Genomic DNA, 14,945 nt, shown 5'->3' with positions numbered 1-14,945 from the left:
GTGGGTGGTGTATTTGAAGGAATCACAGCTAGTGATTACAGAGCAGTGCTTCATCCTCTGAAGTCCACATACATTCCCCTCCAGATGGCTAGGAAAGGTGTGTCAGGGAGGATTAAGGCTGTCATTGCAAAGTCATGGTAGCAACATTTCCTGAGACCACATCTGATTTAAAAAAAAAAAATCGTCTGAGCATAATGATGGCTAATATTGYCAACCCATTGGGCATGGCCCTCAAGTTGCTGCATGTCACTGGACCCAGATGACTGGCAGAGTGAGCAAACTTAGGCAGACCTTCCAATCACATATATATGTCCAAAAGCATGTATTATGACAGGATTAGCAAGGCTAATCCTTTAGAGATACACTGCTATCATGACTGCTTATGGGAATGACCATACAAAAAGATATTCCCCAAGAACCATGGGCTAGAGCAATAAATACATGTTATCCTCAGCTCTGCTGAAAAGGATGCTCATTGCTGCTCTCTACAGCTACCTGAAAGGAGGTTGTAGCCAGGTGGGACTAGGCCTGTTTTCCCTGGCAACCAGTGAAAGAATGAGAGGACACAGCCTCAAGCTGTGCCAGGAGAGATCCAGGCTGGTCCAGGAGGAATTTCTTCACTGAAGAGTGGTTAAGCATTGGAAATAACTGCCCAAAGAGTCACCATCCCTTTAGGTGYTCAAGAAACAACCTAATTTGGCACTTAGTGCCATGATCTAATTGACAAGGTGATGTCCAGTCAAAGGTTCTACTTGATCTTGGAGGTCTTTTCCAAACTAGGTGATTTCAAACAGAATGATTCTATGATTCTATGAAACGGTCTTCCTGGGAATAATTCAGTCTAAGGAGATAAAAGGTAATAGATTGGTTTGACAATATGGAAGCCAAATCCAGAGGCATATGGGCTGTTTTAGTGAACTTCTTATTACAGGGAATGTTTCTAAGCATTTGACTTTGATCACCTCATAATAATTGTAGAGATACAGTCTAGGAGGTGCACAGAAGATGTTGTCTTGGAAGGTCTCCTAATAAGAAGTAACAAAATTTTACTCAAAGCCCTGATTCCTGCAAAGAAGAGCAGTCTCTCAGCCTACTGATGAGTGCTTTCCCACTCCAGCATACAAGGTTCTACAAATTTTTTTTGTAAGCCAAAGCAATAAGGACTTCTTCAACTATGCTTTGGTTGAAGCCTTCTCCCAGTTGAAAAAGTGTAGGCATTTCTGACAATTTTGTTTGTTCCCACCCTTCACATCTCTACTACACTCACTAGCTGCTGGTAAGTCTGAGCCTCTGTGTGTCATGATACATGTTCATCATACATGTCTAGATATACAGCCATTCCAGAAGCAAATGCTCTCARCACAAGTCTGAGGTACTTAATCCAGACTAGAATCTCTCAAAGGGCACAAGCACTCTGACTGATGTATCACAGAGAAGTGCTTTGTGAATTCTGGGATTTCAGCCAAGGACACAGCAGATTTCTCCTTGTGAGCAGAGACCAACTGCAGTAAAAGGCATTAACATTTTTTTGGAATAAGCTATCTCCTTTGGAGCTACAGGAGTGAATGATTGTACACTGATCAACTGTCCAGTGGGAATATACCACTGCCTTTAACCAAGGAACTGCAGTGGTGTGATGAGCAATCCTGAGGGATCCTGGACACCGCTAAGTGCAGGGGGCAGTGCTCTTAAACTCAGCAGCTACTAAAACAGCTTAAACTAGGGCAGCTGTTAAAATAGGAATTCCTCAAAAGACATGGTGGACAAGGACAAAATAGCATCTGCTGTCACGACTGCTGACAGCATTGAACAAACCTTTAACTGGTCTTTTGTTCTATCACGAAAATGGGACATCTTTGAGACTCAGAAACTTCAGGCACTTCTGAAAGCTGAGTGCTCTGACAATAGGCATGAGGGCAAGATGCACAAGTCAGTCTGAAAGAGGCAATAAAGGGAGCCAGAGAGGCAAAAAGGATTCATTACAAACAAGAAGTGGATGAAGACTAGGGAATCTGGGGCTCATTTACTCAAATACTCCATGTTGCTTCAGTAGTCAAACACAAGAAGAAAGCAAGATGATTTGGAGGAATGGYAAAGTAGCAAAAAAAGTTCAGGTATTTGCCTTTCTTCAGGTATCTTGCAAAACTGGCTAAATACATAGGTTCTGCATACCTTTTATGAGGGATTTAAAAATTAGTGCTCATTCCTATCAAGGCTTTAGGGTACTGTTGCAAGAAAGAACTGCAGAAAATTCAGTGGGCCTCTGGGTACATAAACCTGAAAACTGAATTTTGTTTGAACCCCCAGCTGGGGGGAATGTGACTATCTCTTCCTCCTCAGATGGCTCTCACAAATCATCCATGTGCCGTAACATCCCCAGTGTGAAGATCTCCACTGATGTAGGATAAGATTTAGTGGGTGGGGGTCTCTGTGCAGATATATTCAAAGTCATGGATGTAGTGTCCCACGGGCACAGCTCAGGTCCCTTTTTAAGGGCAGGACCACTGCCTCTCCTYTCTATTTCATACAAGAAGTAGCACAATCCTTGTGCCTTTGGGGAGAAAAAACCCCACAATGGCTCCAAAACACATTTCAAAAGGCAAAACATCATCATGAGGGTTCAGTTAGGCTTGCAGAACTCTCAAGAGATTTTCTGTCCCTGATCAGCAGAGGACATCATTCCCCGCTCTGGGTCTTGAAGCAGTACTTGTGGCCCCTCCCTGATGACTGAAAGGGGTTGATAGCTACAAAAAAATCTTTAAGTCCCACTTTCCATCCACATGAAATGGGGCCTACACTGTCTCTGCTCTGCAGGGTGCTGGTGACAGGAAATGGTTACCATCTGTAGAGTTTCTCCAAGGCTTTGCTTATGGCCCATAATGTTTGCAAGGCTTCCCAAAACAAAGAGCTTCAGCTCATCTCCCTAAGCCTATCTCTTTGCAAAAGGACCTGCAGATAGAGCAGTGACCAGATTTCTGGCATGAGAACCAGTACACCAAAGCTGGGATCTACTTGAGCTACCACTTGCAGTCACTTGTTGAAACAGCAATACATTTTTCCCTTCCCAAATACATGACCCCTGACAGCCAGAAAGAGTTTGCCTCTTATTCTCAAACACGTAGATGTGAAAAACTTAAAAATCCAGATGCTGCCATTTTTGTGAATAAACGCGTATTTTGCCTCTCCAAAAAAGACCCTGTACCAAGGAAGCCTCGTTTTTGTCTTCTGGGAGAAAAGCACCATCCGGTTCTCTCAGTAACAAAATTATTTCTGTACACTTTATGGTCTGATTTGAGGCTCTGCCTTGGAAAATTTTGAAGACACTAATCTGGAACGATGTGGTTATGCCATTCATTTTTAAAAGTCTGCTTATGTCTCTGCATTTGTTCAAACAGCAAACTTATATGACATAGCAGAAGGTTACGTTCATCCATTTAAATACTGCAATTGAAAAAAAAATTCAAGTTTGTAACATGCATCTGTGGAACTGATAGCATTTATACCAGGAAACTGACTTGAGAAAAGTTTTGGCATCTTTCCCAGTAGGAGGAGAGAAGGAAGTATACCCAGGCTGATTGCCACCTAACCCAACTCTAAAACACATCAAGAAGTTGCAAAGAGGAAAAATCCTAGCACTTGGGAGACAAAGAAGTCAATTATAATAGGGAGAGATTTCTCAGTTTGACCTAGAAAAAGGTGAGCTTTAGCACAGATGTCTTTTTAACTACCCTGATCTCAGCATCACAGTTTGATTTGGCAGCATCTCTTTTCTATCGTCAGTGTCTCAATGACCTGTTTTGTTTTGGCTCAAAGGAGGTAATTTTTCGGTGTTGTCTAAAAAAACAGGAAAAGAATATACCATATCCATGTAAACTTCTCTAGAAAGAAAAACTGCATCATTGACTACTTAAAAACCAAGTAATTCTCCTGAAAACCATTCACATCTTCACTACTCCTGAAAAATTCACACCTTYGGGGTGTGCAGTGTGGAGTAAAAAATGCTTTCAGAATCCCACATTCATCAGTTCACGGCAAATTCCATCCAGGTCAGGTCTCTTTATTTTACAGATTATGGTATGTGATTGACTTTTAACTTTCTGGAGAACTTGAACCAGGCCCTACTGCAGAAGAAGAGCTGTAATGCAATTCGCTCTTCAGAGCTGTACTCATGCTTTCCTGTTCTAAAAGGAWAAATGAATACTCCTACTGAAAGTCTCTGGAGCACATCTGCTGATTAAGGTGTCACTTCTCATGATTACAAAATTGAAGTCAATGGTAGCCTTTTCTTTGCGTGGGCTTTAGATCAGACTGTAATTCTACTGGAAATGTGCAGCCAAGTGTTCAGGATGATAACACACCTAGCTCACCACTAGTAAGGCAAGGACTGGATGGCAGTCTTTCCCTCTATTATGTTTCACCATTACCCTCTCCTGCCTATRGACTTATTGATAGCCAACAATCCACAAAATAATGTACTTTCAGAGCAGTTCTTACACCCTGGCTTAACTCATGAGCGTCTTAGATCCTCAAAGGATTTCTGCCAGAGGAAAGGCATTCCTTCAACATGCCAGCATTTCAGGAGAGCTTGTACTGGGGTTTGCAGTCCTATCTTCACTTTTGCCTTACGTCCCACTTCTTATCCTGCTAAGTGCACCAGGGAAATAAAGGAATTGTCTTTGGAAGAGAGAGACGATCTTCCTCAGTCCCATCAGAACAAAACTGACCCTGTCTCCTTCCCATTCAGCTTTCTCTGCAGATCACAACAGTAGAGCAAGAGAGTTACAAGTCTCCTCGCTCTAGCTCAGGCAGCCCCAGGGCTCCTTGGGGTTATCACTTTGCACCAACCAGACAACTCTGTAAAAACGAAGAGAAACATCTTCACCCTCCCTCTTCCAGCCAGTACTCTCAGCTCTAAAGGCACTAGTCCCAATGAGCTTTGTTTCTAGTAATTTCAAGTAATTGTCCTAGCTACATGTCAGACAGACTTGAACAGATAATTGGCACCTTTGAGCATTCTCCCGTAAGAAAGTAGCCTTATATCCACCTGATATTTTATTAAAAAAAGAGTCTGAATTATCCCTCTTCCAGCCGGCTCAGAATTTTCCCTCAAACAAAGGACATGGACTAGACTATGTAAATGCCAAAGCAGTTATCACCTACACAGAAGCAAGCTATCTCATAAATCACCTTGACTGAGGTTCATGGGAGCAGAGCCAGTCATGAGCCAGTTCCCACTTGGAGGCTGCCCAAGTGTATTAGACACGGTATGGTCTCTTGGCAAGGGCTGGAGGAAAATTCTGACATGGAGAAAGTCACATAATGCATTCTGCTGGTTCTAAAGTACCTGTGACAGAGTCTGGCAAACAGCTTTGGTGTGACATCTAAGATTCACACAGCGCGCTTCAGGTCCAAGACACAGTCTGCGAAAACGTCTCCCATCATGACTTTTAATGCTTATTGGAGATGGCACTTCTTGCTGATTCCCCTTAGTAGCACACCTTCTTTACTACTCTGGTATCATCTAACACATTTCTGAACTGGGACAGCTTTCCCGCTTGGAACCAGCAGCCCTCTTTTGAGGCTGCACACCCTGACAAGAAATTTGTTTGCAGATCATGAACTTAAAAAAAGAAGCCACTGAGCCTGCAAGACCTATGGCAGTTGCTAGGACTTCTGAGAGGTACAGGAGCATGCATTCCAGACACGCATTGCTCCCAAGWAGATGAGGTTTCAGATATGTAAATACATGCAGGGAAATACCTTTGTATGGCCAAAATACATTAAAGACATAATTCTTCCATTTTATATCAAAATTCACTGTTCTGCAAGTGGCAAAATCTAAAGAAGACCCTTCTACTCTCTGCTGGTATAACTAGACCACATGAAACCTAAGCACAGAGAAATGTCAATTTAACACAATCAGATATGGAAGCTTTTCTTGTCTTCAGCATTTCCATAGTTAGCAAGTGTTAACCTGTCAAAAGCAACTAAGGACTGGAGGGAGGATATCAGACTTTGTCCAATTTATCATCTTTCACATTAGGCTGTTGTCAAGTTATCTATAGTTAATCAGGAGACAAACCAAGACAATAAACCAACAGCAGGAAACTCAATCCAAGATGTGTGTTTCTATTCAGCGGTTCTGACACAATGAACAGAAAAATAAAGGGAGAAGTCACTTCTGTTTTATTTATGCAGTCATAGAACAACAGAGGATTTAATTTCTCTCTTTTCAGGCTGAAGTTTCCTACTAAATGAAATGTCCTCTTTCCTTACAAATGCAGTTGGCTCCTATTAACAACTCCCCTTGCTGGAGAAACAGATGAGGCTGTATTGCCAGATCATTCATTAGCAAAAAAGCAAACTCATTATGTAYGCTGGCTATCATCTACAAGCTTTGGAACACAGATGGTGACATAGAAGGTATAAACAGATTACTACACAGGTACTGTTTTTAAACTCCTAATTTCTATTCAGTATACTTACACTGCCCATTCCAGCTTCTCATTCTTGATTGAATTGTAGAGGGCCTGCAAAAGGAGAAAAATGAGATGGAATTATTGTTTGGCTCCTCCTACATATACATTAATACGYTGAGGAAAGATACCTGATTAATGTCATCAAGAAAGCTGTCTCTGATCAAGAAAGTACTGTATCTGCTAACAGCAATGTAAATATCTTCAGCAGAAATTTCACCTAAGGAAAAAAACTGAATGCAGGTTTTGAGATTGCAGTCATTTTCTCAAGCAAGTTCTGGGGTGTGTGATCTTTTAAGATGATAGAATCATGGCAAAACCATGGAAAGGACCTTAAAGACAATCTAGTTCCAACWATTCTGCCATGGGCAGAAACATCTTTCACTCGGCCAGGTTGCTCAGGGCCCCATCCAACCTGGGCTTCCACGCTTCAAGGAGTGGCCATTCATAACTTTTCTGGGTAATCTGTTCAAGTGCCACATCACAATCACAGTAAAGAACTTCTTCCTAACATATAGTCAAAACCTGTTCTCCTTCAAACTGAAAGAGATCCTTTCACTGATCCTTTCACTACATGCACTTGTAAAAACTACTTGTCAGCTGCCTTCAGGTACTGCAAGGCTACAATTAGGTCACCCTTAAGCCTTCTCTTTTCCAGGCTGAACAATTCAAATTCTCTCAGCCTGTCCTCATAGGAAATGTGGTCCATCCACTTAATCATTTTGGTGTTCCCCTCCTACGGACTCAATCCAATAGGTCCACGTCCTTCCTATGCTGGGCCCCCCAAGCTGGATGCAGTGTTCCAGATGGGGTCTCAGCAGAGCAGAGCGGAGCAGAGGGGCACAATTCCCTCCCTCCCCTGCTGCCCACGCTGCTTTGGATGCAGCCCAGGACACGTTTGGCTCTCTGGGCTGGCAGTGCCCATGGCCAGATCATGTCCAGCCTCTCACCCACAGCACCCCAGGTGCAGAACCTTGCACTTGGGTCTTGTTAAACCTCTTCAGATTCTCATGAACCCATTTTTCCATCTTGTCCAGGTCCCTCTGGATGGCATACCATCCTTCAGCTTGGTGTTGTCTGCAGATTTGCTGAGGATGTATTTGATCCCTTCATCCATGTCATTAACGAAGATATTAAATAGCACTGATCCCTATATGAAGCCCTGAGGGACACCRCTTGTCACCAATGTCCATCAGGACAATGACCACTCTCCTCTGGATATGATCATCCAACCAATTTCTCTTCCACTGAACAGTCCACCAGTCAAATCCATCATTTTGCAATTCAGASAYAYGGATGTTGTGGGGGACCCYGTCAAAGGCTYTACTAAAGTTCAGATACATGACATCTCTAACYCYTCCCCTGTCCACTGATGTGGTCACTCCATCATTCAAGGTCACTGGGTTGGTTCAGGCAGGGCTTACCCTTGGTGAAGCTGTGCTGGCTGTCTTGAATCACCCCCCTGTCCTCCATGTGCCCTAGCACAGCTTCCAAGAGGATCTGTTCCATTAAATTCTTAGGCAGAGGTAAGGTTGATGTTGGTAGTTCTCAGGGACCTTCTTTCTACCCTTTTAAAAGATGTAACATTGTACCCTCTTGCWGTGCCCTGGGACTTCACCAACACAATGGTGAATTCATGGCTACCATGACTTTACAAATGCTATGGAAAGTGGCTTGGCAACTACAAAAGGCAATTACCTCAGGACTCTGGGATTCATCTCATTGGATCCCACAGACTTGGGTACATTCTAGTTCCTCAGGGGGTCATGAATCTGAACTTTACTTACAGTTTAAAAAAGCCACAAGACTATAGCCTTGAAATTCAAGGTTCAGTTTCATTCCTGACACTTAATGAGATCTTTCTGTCAATGACTTCAATGGGGCCAAGATTTTGTCACACAGGCTTGCCTGTGAAAATTTCCTAAAATAGCTATCCAAAGCTCCTGAGCCTCATAGATACCTGAATGCTTTCCCAGCCACATAGCTAAACATAAACATGTTTAGTTTCTAAGTGCAAAACAAAAAATGAAAGCTAAGCAACTTTTGTGCTTGAAGATTTTGGACTGCGGCCCACTAACACTGCTCCTCGTTCAATGCAAAGGAAAGATGCCAGTAGGTTTGACACCAAACATAACAGTTCTGTTGTTGATAAAAGCCTGCAAAGAAAAGGGTCTGAAGGCTGACTCAAGCATGGGTGAGTATCAGACAGCTGGGACAGATTTTTTTTTTTTTTTTGAGAGCAAGTACATACATCAGTTGGATAAGTAAGTCTTACTTCATCCCTCCAGTAGTTGATGTATACAATGGTTAAACCTCTGCTATTACTACAAGCTAATGGAGTTCTTCAAATAGGTCACTTGACTCAAGTGAAGTATTTTGGTATGGAATGTCCCTGATTTTCACACATATAATCCACATTTGTAATTCACCTTATATCCATAGCTAGATTTACTCCCTCTGSCACATAACTCCTACACAGCCTCAAAATATGCTAACGTGTGGAAGAACTGTTGATGCACATGATTAGCAAAAAGTAGCACATCAAGTATGAACAAGTCTGAAAATCACATACTATAAAAGCTATGACATGCTTAACAGAAGCAGTAACATTTAGATAGTCTTAATGTTGACCTAAACCAAAAATAATTTGGAAACTGAGGAGTTGAAATTAGTTTTGTGCATATGCCACAGCTGAATTCGCATGAGCAATACCACGAGCATATCCCACTCTTCATACTGTCATTCACTGGCTCCTTTCTGAATCTGGAAGTCTTATTTCAAAATCCTTAATATTTGGCTCTGTGGAAATCTGGCTTAACTGAACCACACAGGAGAAGGTCAAACATACTGGTCCAACTCACCTCATGCTGATGCTACATAGGCAGCAATTTCTAGTCACAGTGTTCCAAAAAAGTAGGTTTCTGAGAGCAATACAACAGATATAAACACCAGGAATAATCATGCCCCATCCTACTTACACTGACCTAGCAAAGAGAGGTCCTCGCCACCAACTGGGCTTCCCTGTGCCATTCAGAGCAATGCGATGAAATATTTCCAAGTCTGGAATTTTCACCATTTCTATATAACCTATCTTCTTTGAAGTTGTATAAGGAGCTCTGGACTAAAGCCAACCAGCCAAAGGTGAAGGGAAGGATATTTCTGGCAATTTCTAGGCACTTGCCTAATTTTCAGGTGAAAGCTATCAAGAGATTTTAAGACCACTTTGCAAAAAAAGGGCAAAAGAAAGAGCTAGTATTTCTCCTAGCAGTTCAGCAGAAGTAGACATGACTCCATTATTCTACGCAAATGCATGTTGATAACGATTCCCTGAGCTCACTGGGCATTTATTAGAAGCCACTACGTCCCTAATGATTTGGCCAAAGCCCCTGTCTTGTTTGACTTGCTCTTTCTTCCTGCTATGACTAAAATATTCTGTTACATTTTGAGCCAGAAAATTACTTCCAAATACAAAGCAAAGAGGCTGCATTCTTTCCCCAGTTGCCTTCCCCTTTTTTTCAGAAGCAGTATATTTTCTTCATCTGGCTGAATGAGTTTTTGAAACAGCAAAAACCTGGCTTGGGAAACACATTCGTTGCTCTCTGGCCCAAATGCCTACAAGACTGGGTCAAAACCTCTGAAAATTAACACCTGCCCTGTGCAGGTTTTTATGAAATTTCACCGCTAAGCACATCTCTAGGGATCACTGCAGCCAAAGAGCAGAACACACAAAAGCAGCAGTCCAGATTGGTGCAGGGACAACAAATGCCCCAGGCTTTTGCCTTGTGAAAAGAGGGATATGTTTGTCCCAATCTTTACTAATGAGCCAGAAATCGTCTTCCTTGTTCAGGGAGTAACAGACACCAGCCCAGTCATATGGCACACATCTGACCAAGGACACAGTGCCCCCCACAGAGCATCAGAGGCTGTCAGAAAGTCTCTGGAATTTATGAAACAGAAAGAAAACTGTAGAGAGTATCCACAGCCTGGGCAGATGTATACATGGCATGCTCCGTGTGTCTACAGGGAATGAGTTCTCAGGAATGCCTGTCCCCCAATCCACCTCTCTGGCAAAGACTGCTGACAGGCTGCACATTTGCAGCTGGACTCACCACACTTTCAGAGCTGCTTTATGTTCCTTCTCCAAAACAATCTATGCTTTAACATTCTTCTAATGCCTACTGGACTCTCATACGTTCGAGAGAAGTAAAATTTCCTCCTGCCATGTTTTGCAACCCGTAGCATACATGTACAACACAGCACCTGCTCTCTGATTTATTTCACGGCTGTTCCCCAAGGCCCTGATTCAGACAGTGGCTCTTTTCAGCAGACATTTCTCCAGAGTATGGCTAAATCAACAAACTTGGAGACAAGCATTTAAATGCTTCACTAAATTGCAACAAAGCTCATCAGAGATTCTGGCATGGTCATGACTTTCATTGTACTCAGCTAGCTGGAAGGACAGGTTTTATTAACTCGTGTTTTCTCTCAGGGAAATGGAAAAAAAAAAAAAAAAAGCTCTATTTCAAAGTACTCTTACAGATTGACAACAATCACCTCTTCCTACCTGCTAGCCTGGGTAGTGTTCGGCAAATCTGCTATGTAAGCCAGAGAACATGAGGCTGGACCACCRCAGTGAATGACAGAATGAATATTGCATGGGTCTCATCTTCCAAGCTGGACCGATACCACTCAGAAAGGGGAAAGATTTTTATCTCTTTTGTTACGCAAGGCTACTGTAGACAGGATCCAAACCCCCTGATATCAAACACTCAGCAGTGTCTGACTTCAGTGCTTTGACTTTTTATCCCTATTACCCAGAGCACAAAGACCTACTCCTTTACAGTTAACAGCCTTCCCCTTTCTGTTAAGTGTTGATCTCTAGTTCCAGTATACCTCAGACCCAGCACTGCTGTCAGCTCCTTGGAGAAACAAGTGCAGAAGGCAAAATAAAAGAAATTGACTTCTGAATAAAGCAGAATGGTAGGCAAAATCCTAGGCACCTTCCTTGTTTTAACTACAATGTTGCTTCCTACAGCTCAAATTTGACCCTTAGAAGACTGCAGTATTAAAAAAAAAGATTTTTTTAATGTGTTTGTGGGATTTGTTAGTATTTGTTCATACACTAGGCAAGAAACACAAGTGGAAGGCTCTAATTCTTCAAAAAACTGCTGAATTCCACCCCCATTTTCCCTTTGGTAAGCAAGTAGGTCCACAAAAGAAACAGATTTTCACCAGCTTTCACTAGTTGGTACTTTTATTCTAATAGGAAAGAAGAGCAACCAGTTGCAAGAAACTATGGAGAGAACATGAAACTATGCTTCTGAAAATTCCTGTATATTTTACAAAGCTGCCAAGAAAAAAAAGGTCATTCACTATCCTCACCCTCCTCAAAATCTTGTCACATGCACAAACCACTGGACCCATTTGAAGAGGCTGCTCTTGTCACCTGCTGGCTGCCAGTGATGCTGTGAGTCAGCCTCTGAATTCAGAAGCAGTGCACAGAAGAAAGGCACAACCAGGTGTGTACACAGGGACAAAGATGCAGCAAAAATTACCCAGATACTGATCTTGGTAAATCATCTAAGTAACATGGAGGCACAAGGCCCCCAAAGCCTGGCCAGCGGGGTCCAAATGCTTGAAGAGATCCCAGAGCAGTGTACAAGTCCTCCCCTCAAAAGCCAGCTTAGGGCTGGCTCTTGAAGTAAACTACTGACTTCCTGGATGCACTAGCACATGCAGCAAAGCCTGCCAAGAGGGAAAGGAATATACCATACTTGTTTTTCACACCTGCTCCACATATAAAAGAGGAGACAGAAACACCTGCCATGAGCAGGTAAATAAGCAAAACCAAAACTAAGTTCACAGAGACAGCAGCGACAACCTATACTGTCTTCTCCAGTTAGTGTTACGCATGGTCTCTGCATGCACACAGTTCCTCCCTGATTTTTCGAGTCATTGTTGGGGGAATGGTCACCTGATCATTACAGAGAATAGCCTGGATGGCTCTTGATGCCCCAGGACATGGACCCACTTGGGCTCTGAGCCAGGTCCTTGTCGCACTTCCCTTCTGCCACTGCCAGAAGCCACCCTGCCTGGACATATTTCCATTTCACCTCCAACTGACAATGGCATGGTTGATCCCAAGCAGCAAGGAAGCTCCAGACACATCTCTGGGCAAAGATGTGCTTAGTCTTTGCAGTCAGAAGCTGAGCATCTTCCCCAGATACCCAGCACCTGTCCATTCGCTTTGCCCTTTGATGCAGAGCAGTCAGCCAGGCATAGCACTGGCTTCTGCCATACATGCTTTATTGCAGGGAGGAAAAACAGYTGAAGCAGCAGAACCCCACAGAAGTTAAGCAGGTTACAGAGGCAACAGATACTAGACATCACAGGTGTCTACACAGAGTCCTAATAAGTGTTAATGTGCTCATCCTTTGGACCAGGGCGTAGCTCTGAGTCATTGCCTTCTGCCAGGTTTGGATGGGGTGCAACACATTGCTATATATGCCTCCAGTTTGCTGTTTAGGTGACTACCTGAAGGCTGGCCCTCCCCCAGAATACAGATCTATACTACTTCACCACCTGCTATTTGCCACCCTCCCTCAAAACCCAKATCTTGACATTTTCTCCTGTCCTCATGCACAGATCTGCAACACCTGGCAATGCRAGGATAAGGGTTCTGATCACTGAGTGACTGTAGCTCCTTGCCAGATTCAAAGCCCACATGCCCCCGATTTCTCACAAATTTTCCCCCCTTCTCATGAAGGTGCAGCAAGGATGCCAGAATATTACCCCAAGAAGCCTGTGCGTTAGTGCAAGGCATGGCATGTCTGCTGACACTGCTCTCAATTTTAAATTCCACTGGTTTGTACAACAAACGTTCTTCTAACAAGCCAGCATACATTATTCATAAAACAGCACAGAGCTGTTCAGCAGCATATGGAACCGATGAATGTTGTTTTGGTGTAGGAGGAGATAGGGTTGATAGGAATGTTTTAGGGGGAAGGAAAGGAGATCATTTCACCCAGGGAATTTCAAGTGCGTCACCAACTGGAGGAGAACATTTCGGAGAGAAACTCCTCTGTTAAAAATCTGGTTTGTATGGAGAAGGAGGGGGAGGGGGAAAAAGAAAAAAAAAAGGAAAGAAAGATTGTGCCAGATATATCATCATAAAACAGAAAAGGATGGTTAGCTGTGGCTCCTAAGAGCCAAGGAATTAATGCCACATAAGAAATGCATCCTCAGTAAAATTAATACACAGGGGTTGCTGGAAAAAATTTGTTCTGTACTTGCTGAAGTGTTTTATCAGTGTCATTGTAAAGGCAGCATACTGAATTATTACAGATAAATAGAGAAAAGGCTAAAGAAGTGTTTCTTGATAGTGGAGCATCTATACAGCCTATTTCAAATGCTTTACTGGTGGCCCTGGGCATTAGTAGGCAGGACAGGCACAAGTACTTGGCAATTCAGTCCTCGGCTGCAGAAAAGGAGTCTGCCAGGAGCAGAGACTACTGAGCACACCGGGTTACACAGATGATACTAAGGTCCTTTGACTCACCTTGCATGCAGTCTGGACTTGAGCCTGCTCTCCAGAGAACAGWGGTACATAATTCACAGTATCCTTTTCACAGGTTCTCCTGCTGGCATGAGGCTGTGGTACCTGCCTGTAATACACACTCAGGATGCATCACCCTAGTGAAGCCTGTATGCACACACAGGAACTACCTGATGTGTGTCAAGGAGATGGTAGTTACTTGGGCTACCTAGCTTTCCTGACACTGGCAGCAGGCAGACTTCATCTTCAGGCACCATGTTGGTGCTTTATTCATACTAACTAAACCATGAGGATACATATACTCTTTAGCTAAGCAAAATAGGCTGAGTCACTTAAGTGAAAAAAAAAAAAAGTGAAGTGAAAAAAATGTTTCTGAGGCACAAATGGCTTAAATCTGTCTCCTGTCCAAAGTCAGATGAAGCAGTCACAGAAAAAGGTCTTGAGCAAAGTAATCACTTTATATGGAGCGCAGATAAAATAGAAGGCAGTCCAGACACAAAGGGGGAAACACACCCACAGAAATATGGAGAGGACAAGTCTACTAACCAAACCTTACTTGAGATGGAGAAAACCTACATGGCATCAGTGTCCAGAAAAGCCTAGCCTAGAACTGAAGACATTTCCTGAGAAGTGATGCACGAACACATATGCAGAGTTACACTGATAAAAAGACCTCCTGTGCCACACTACGTATGAACAACCTCCGGGTTCTTCCACCAACACAACAGTATCAAAGCGCCAAAGCTCAATTATACATCAGCTCTCTAAATCAGTGACGTCTTAGCAAAAAAAAAAAAAATGGGCAGACAAAGATCAGAAGGGGGAACAGAGAAATAGAAAGAAAAGGGCTGTCCAAAATTACAAGACCAATCACTGGCAGAGCCGCTTGTCATCTTATCAGCCAGGAAGGCATC

General features: G+C 43.0%; 1 protein-coding gene across 2 annotated transcripts in view; it reads right to left on the bottom strand.

Moving 5' to 3' along the window:
• Positions 1-14,945, bottom strand: part of PSD3 (pleckstrin and Sec7 domain containing 3) — a 112,010-nt gene that overhangs the window by 29,707 nt on the left and 67,358 nt on the right. For both annotated transcript variants that reach the window (XM_057385247.1, XM_057385255.1), the window contains one exon: positions 6,487-6,530. In XM_057385247.1, coding sequence (XP_057241230.1) covers positions 6,487-6,530 — 44 coding nt within the window. The remainder of the gene's footprint in view (positions 1-6,486; positions 6,531-14,945) is intronic.

This window comes from Malurus melanocephalus, unplaced genomic scaffold (genome assembly GCF_030028575.1).
Source record: "Malurus melanocephalus ecotype Western Australia unplaced genomic scaffold, MMel_1.1 scaffold_15, whole genome shotgun sequence".
Taxonomy (NCBI): domain Eukaryota; kingdom Metazoa; phylum Chordata; class Aves; order Passeriformes; family Maluridae; genus Malurus; species Malurus melanocephalus.
The sequence above is the reverse complement of the archived record's forward strand: the minus strand, read 5'-3'. Positions and strand labels throughout refer to the sequence as shown.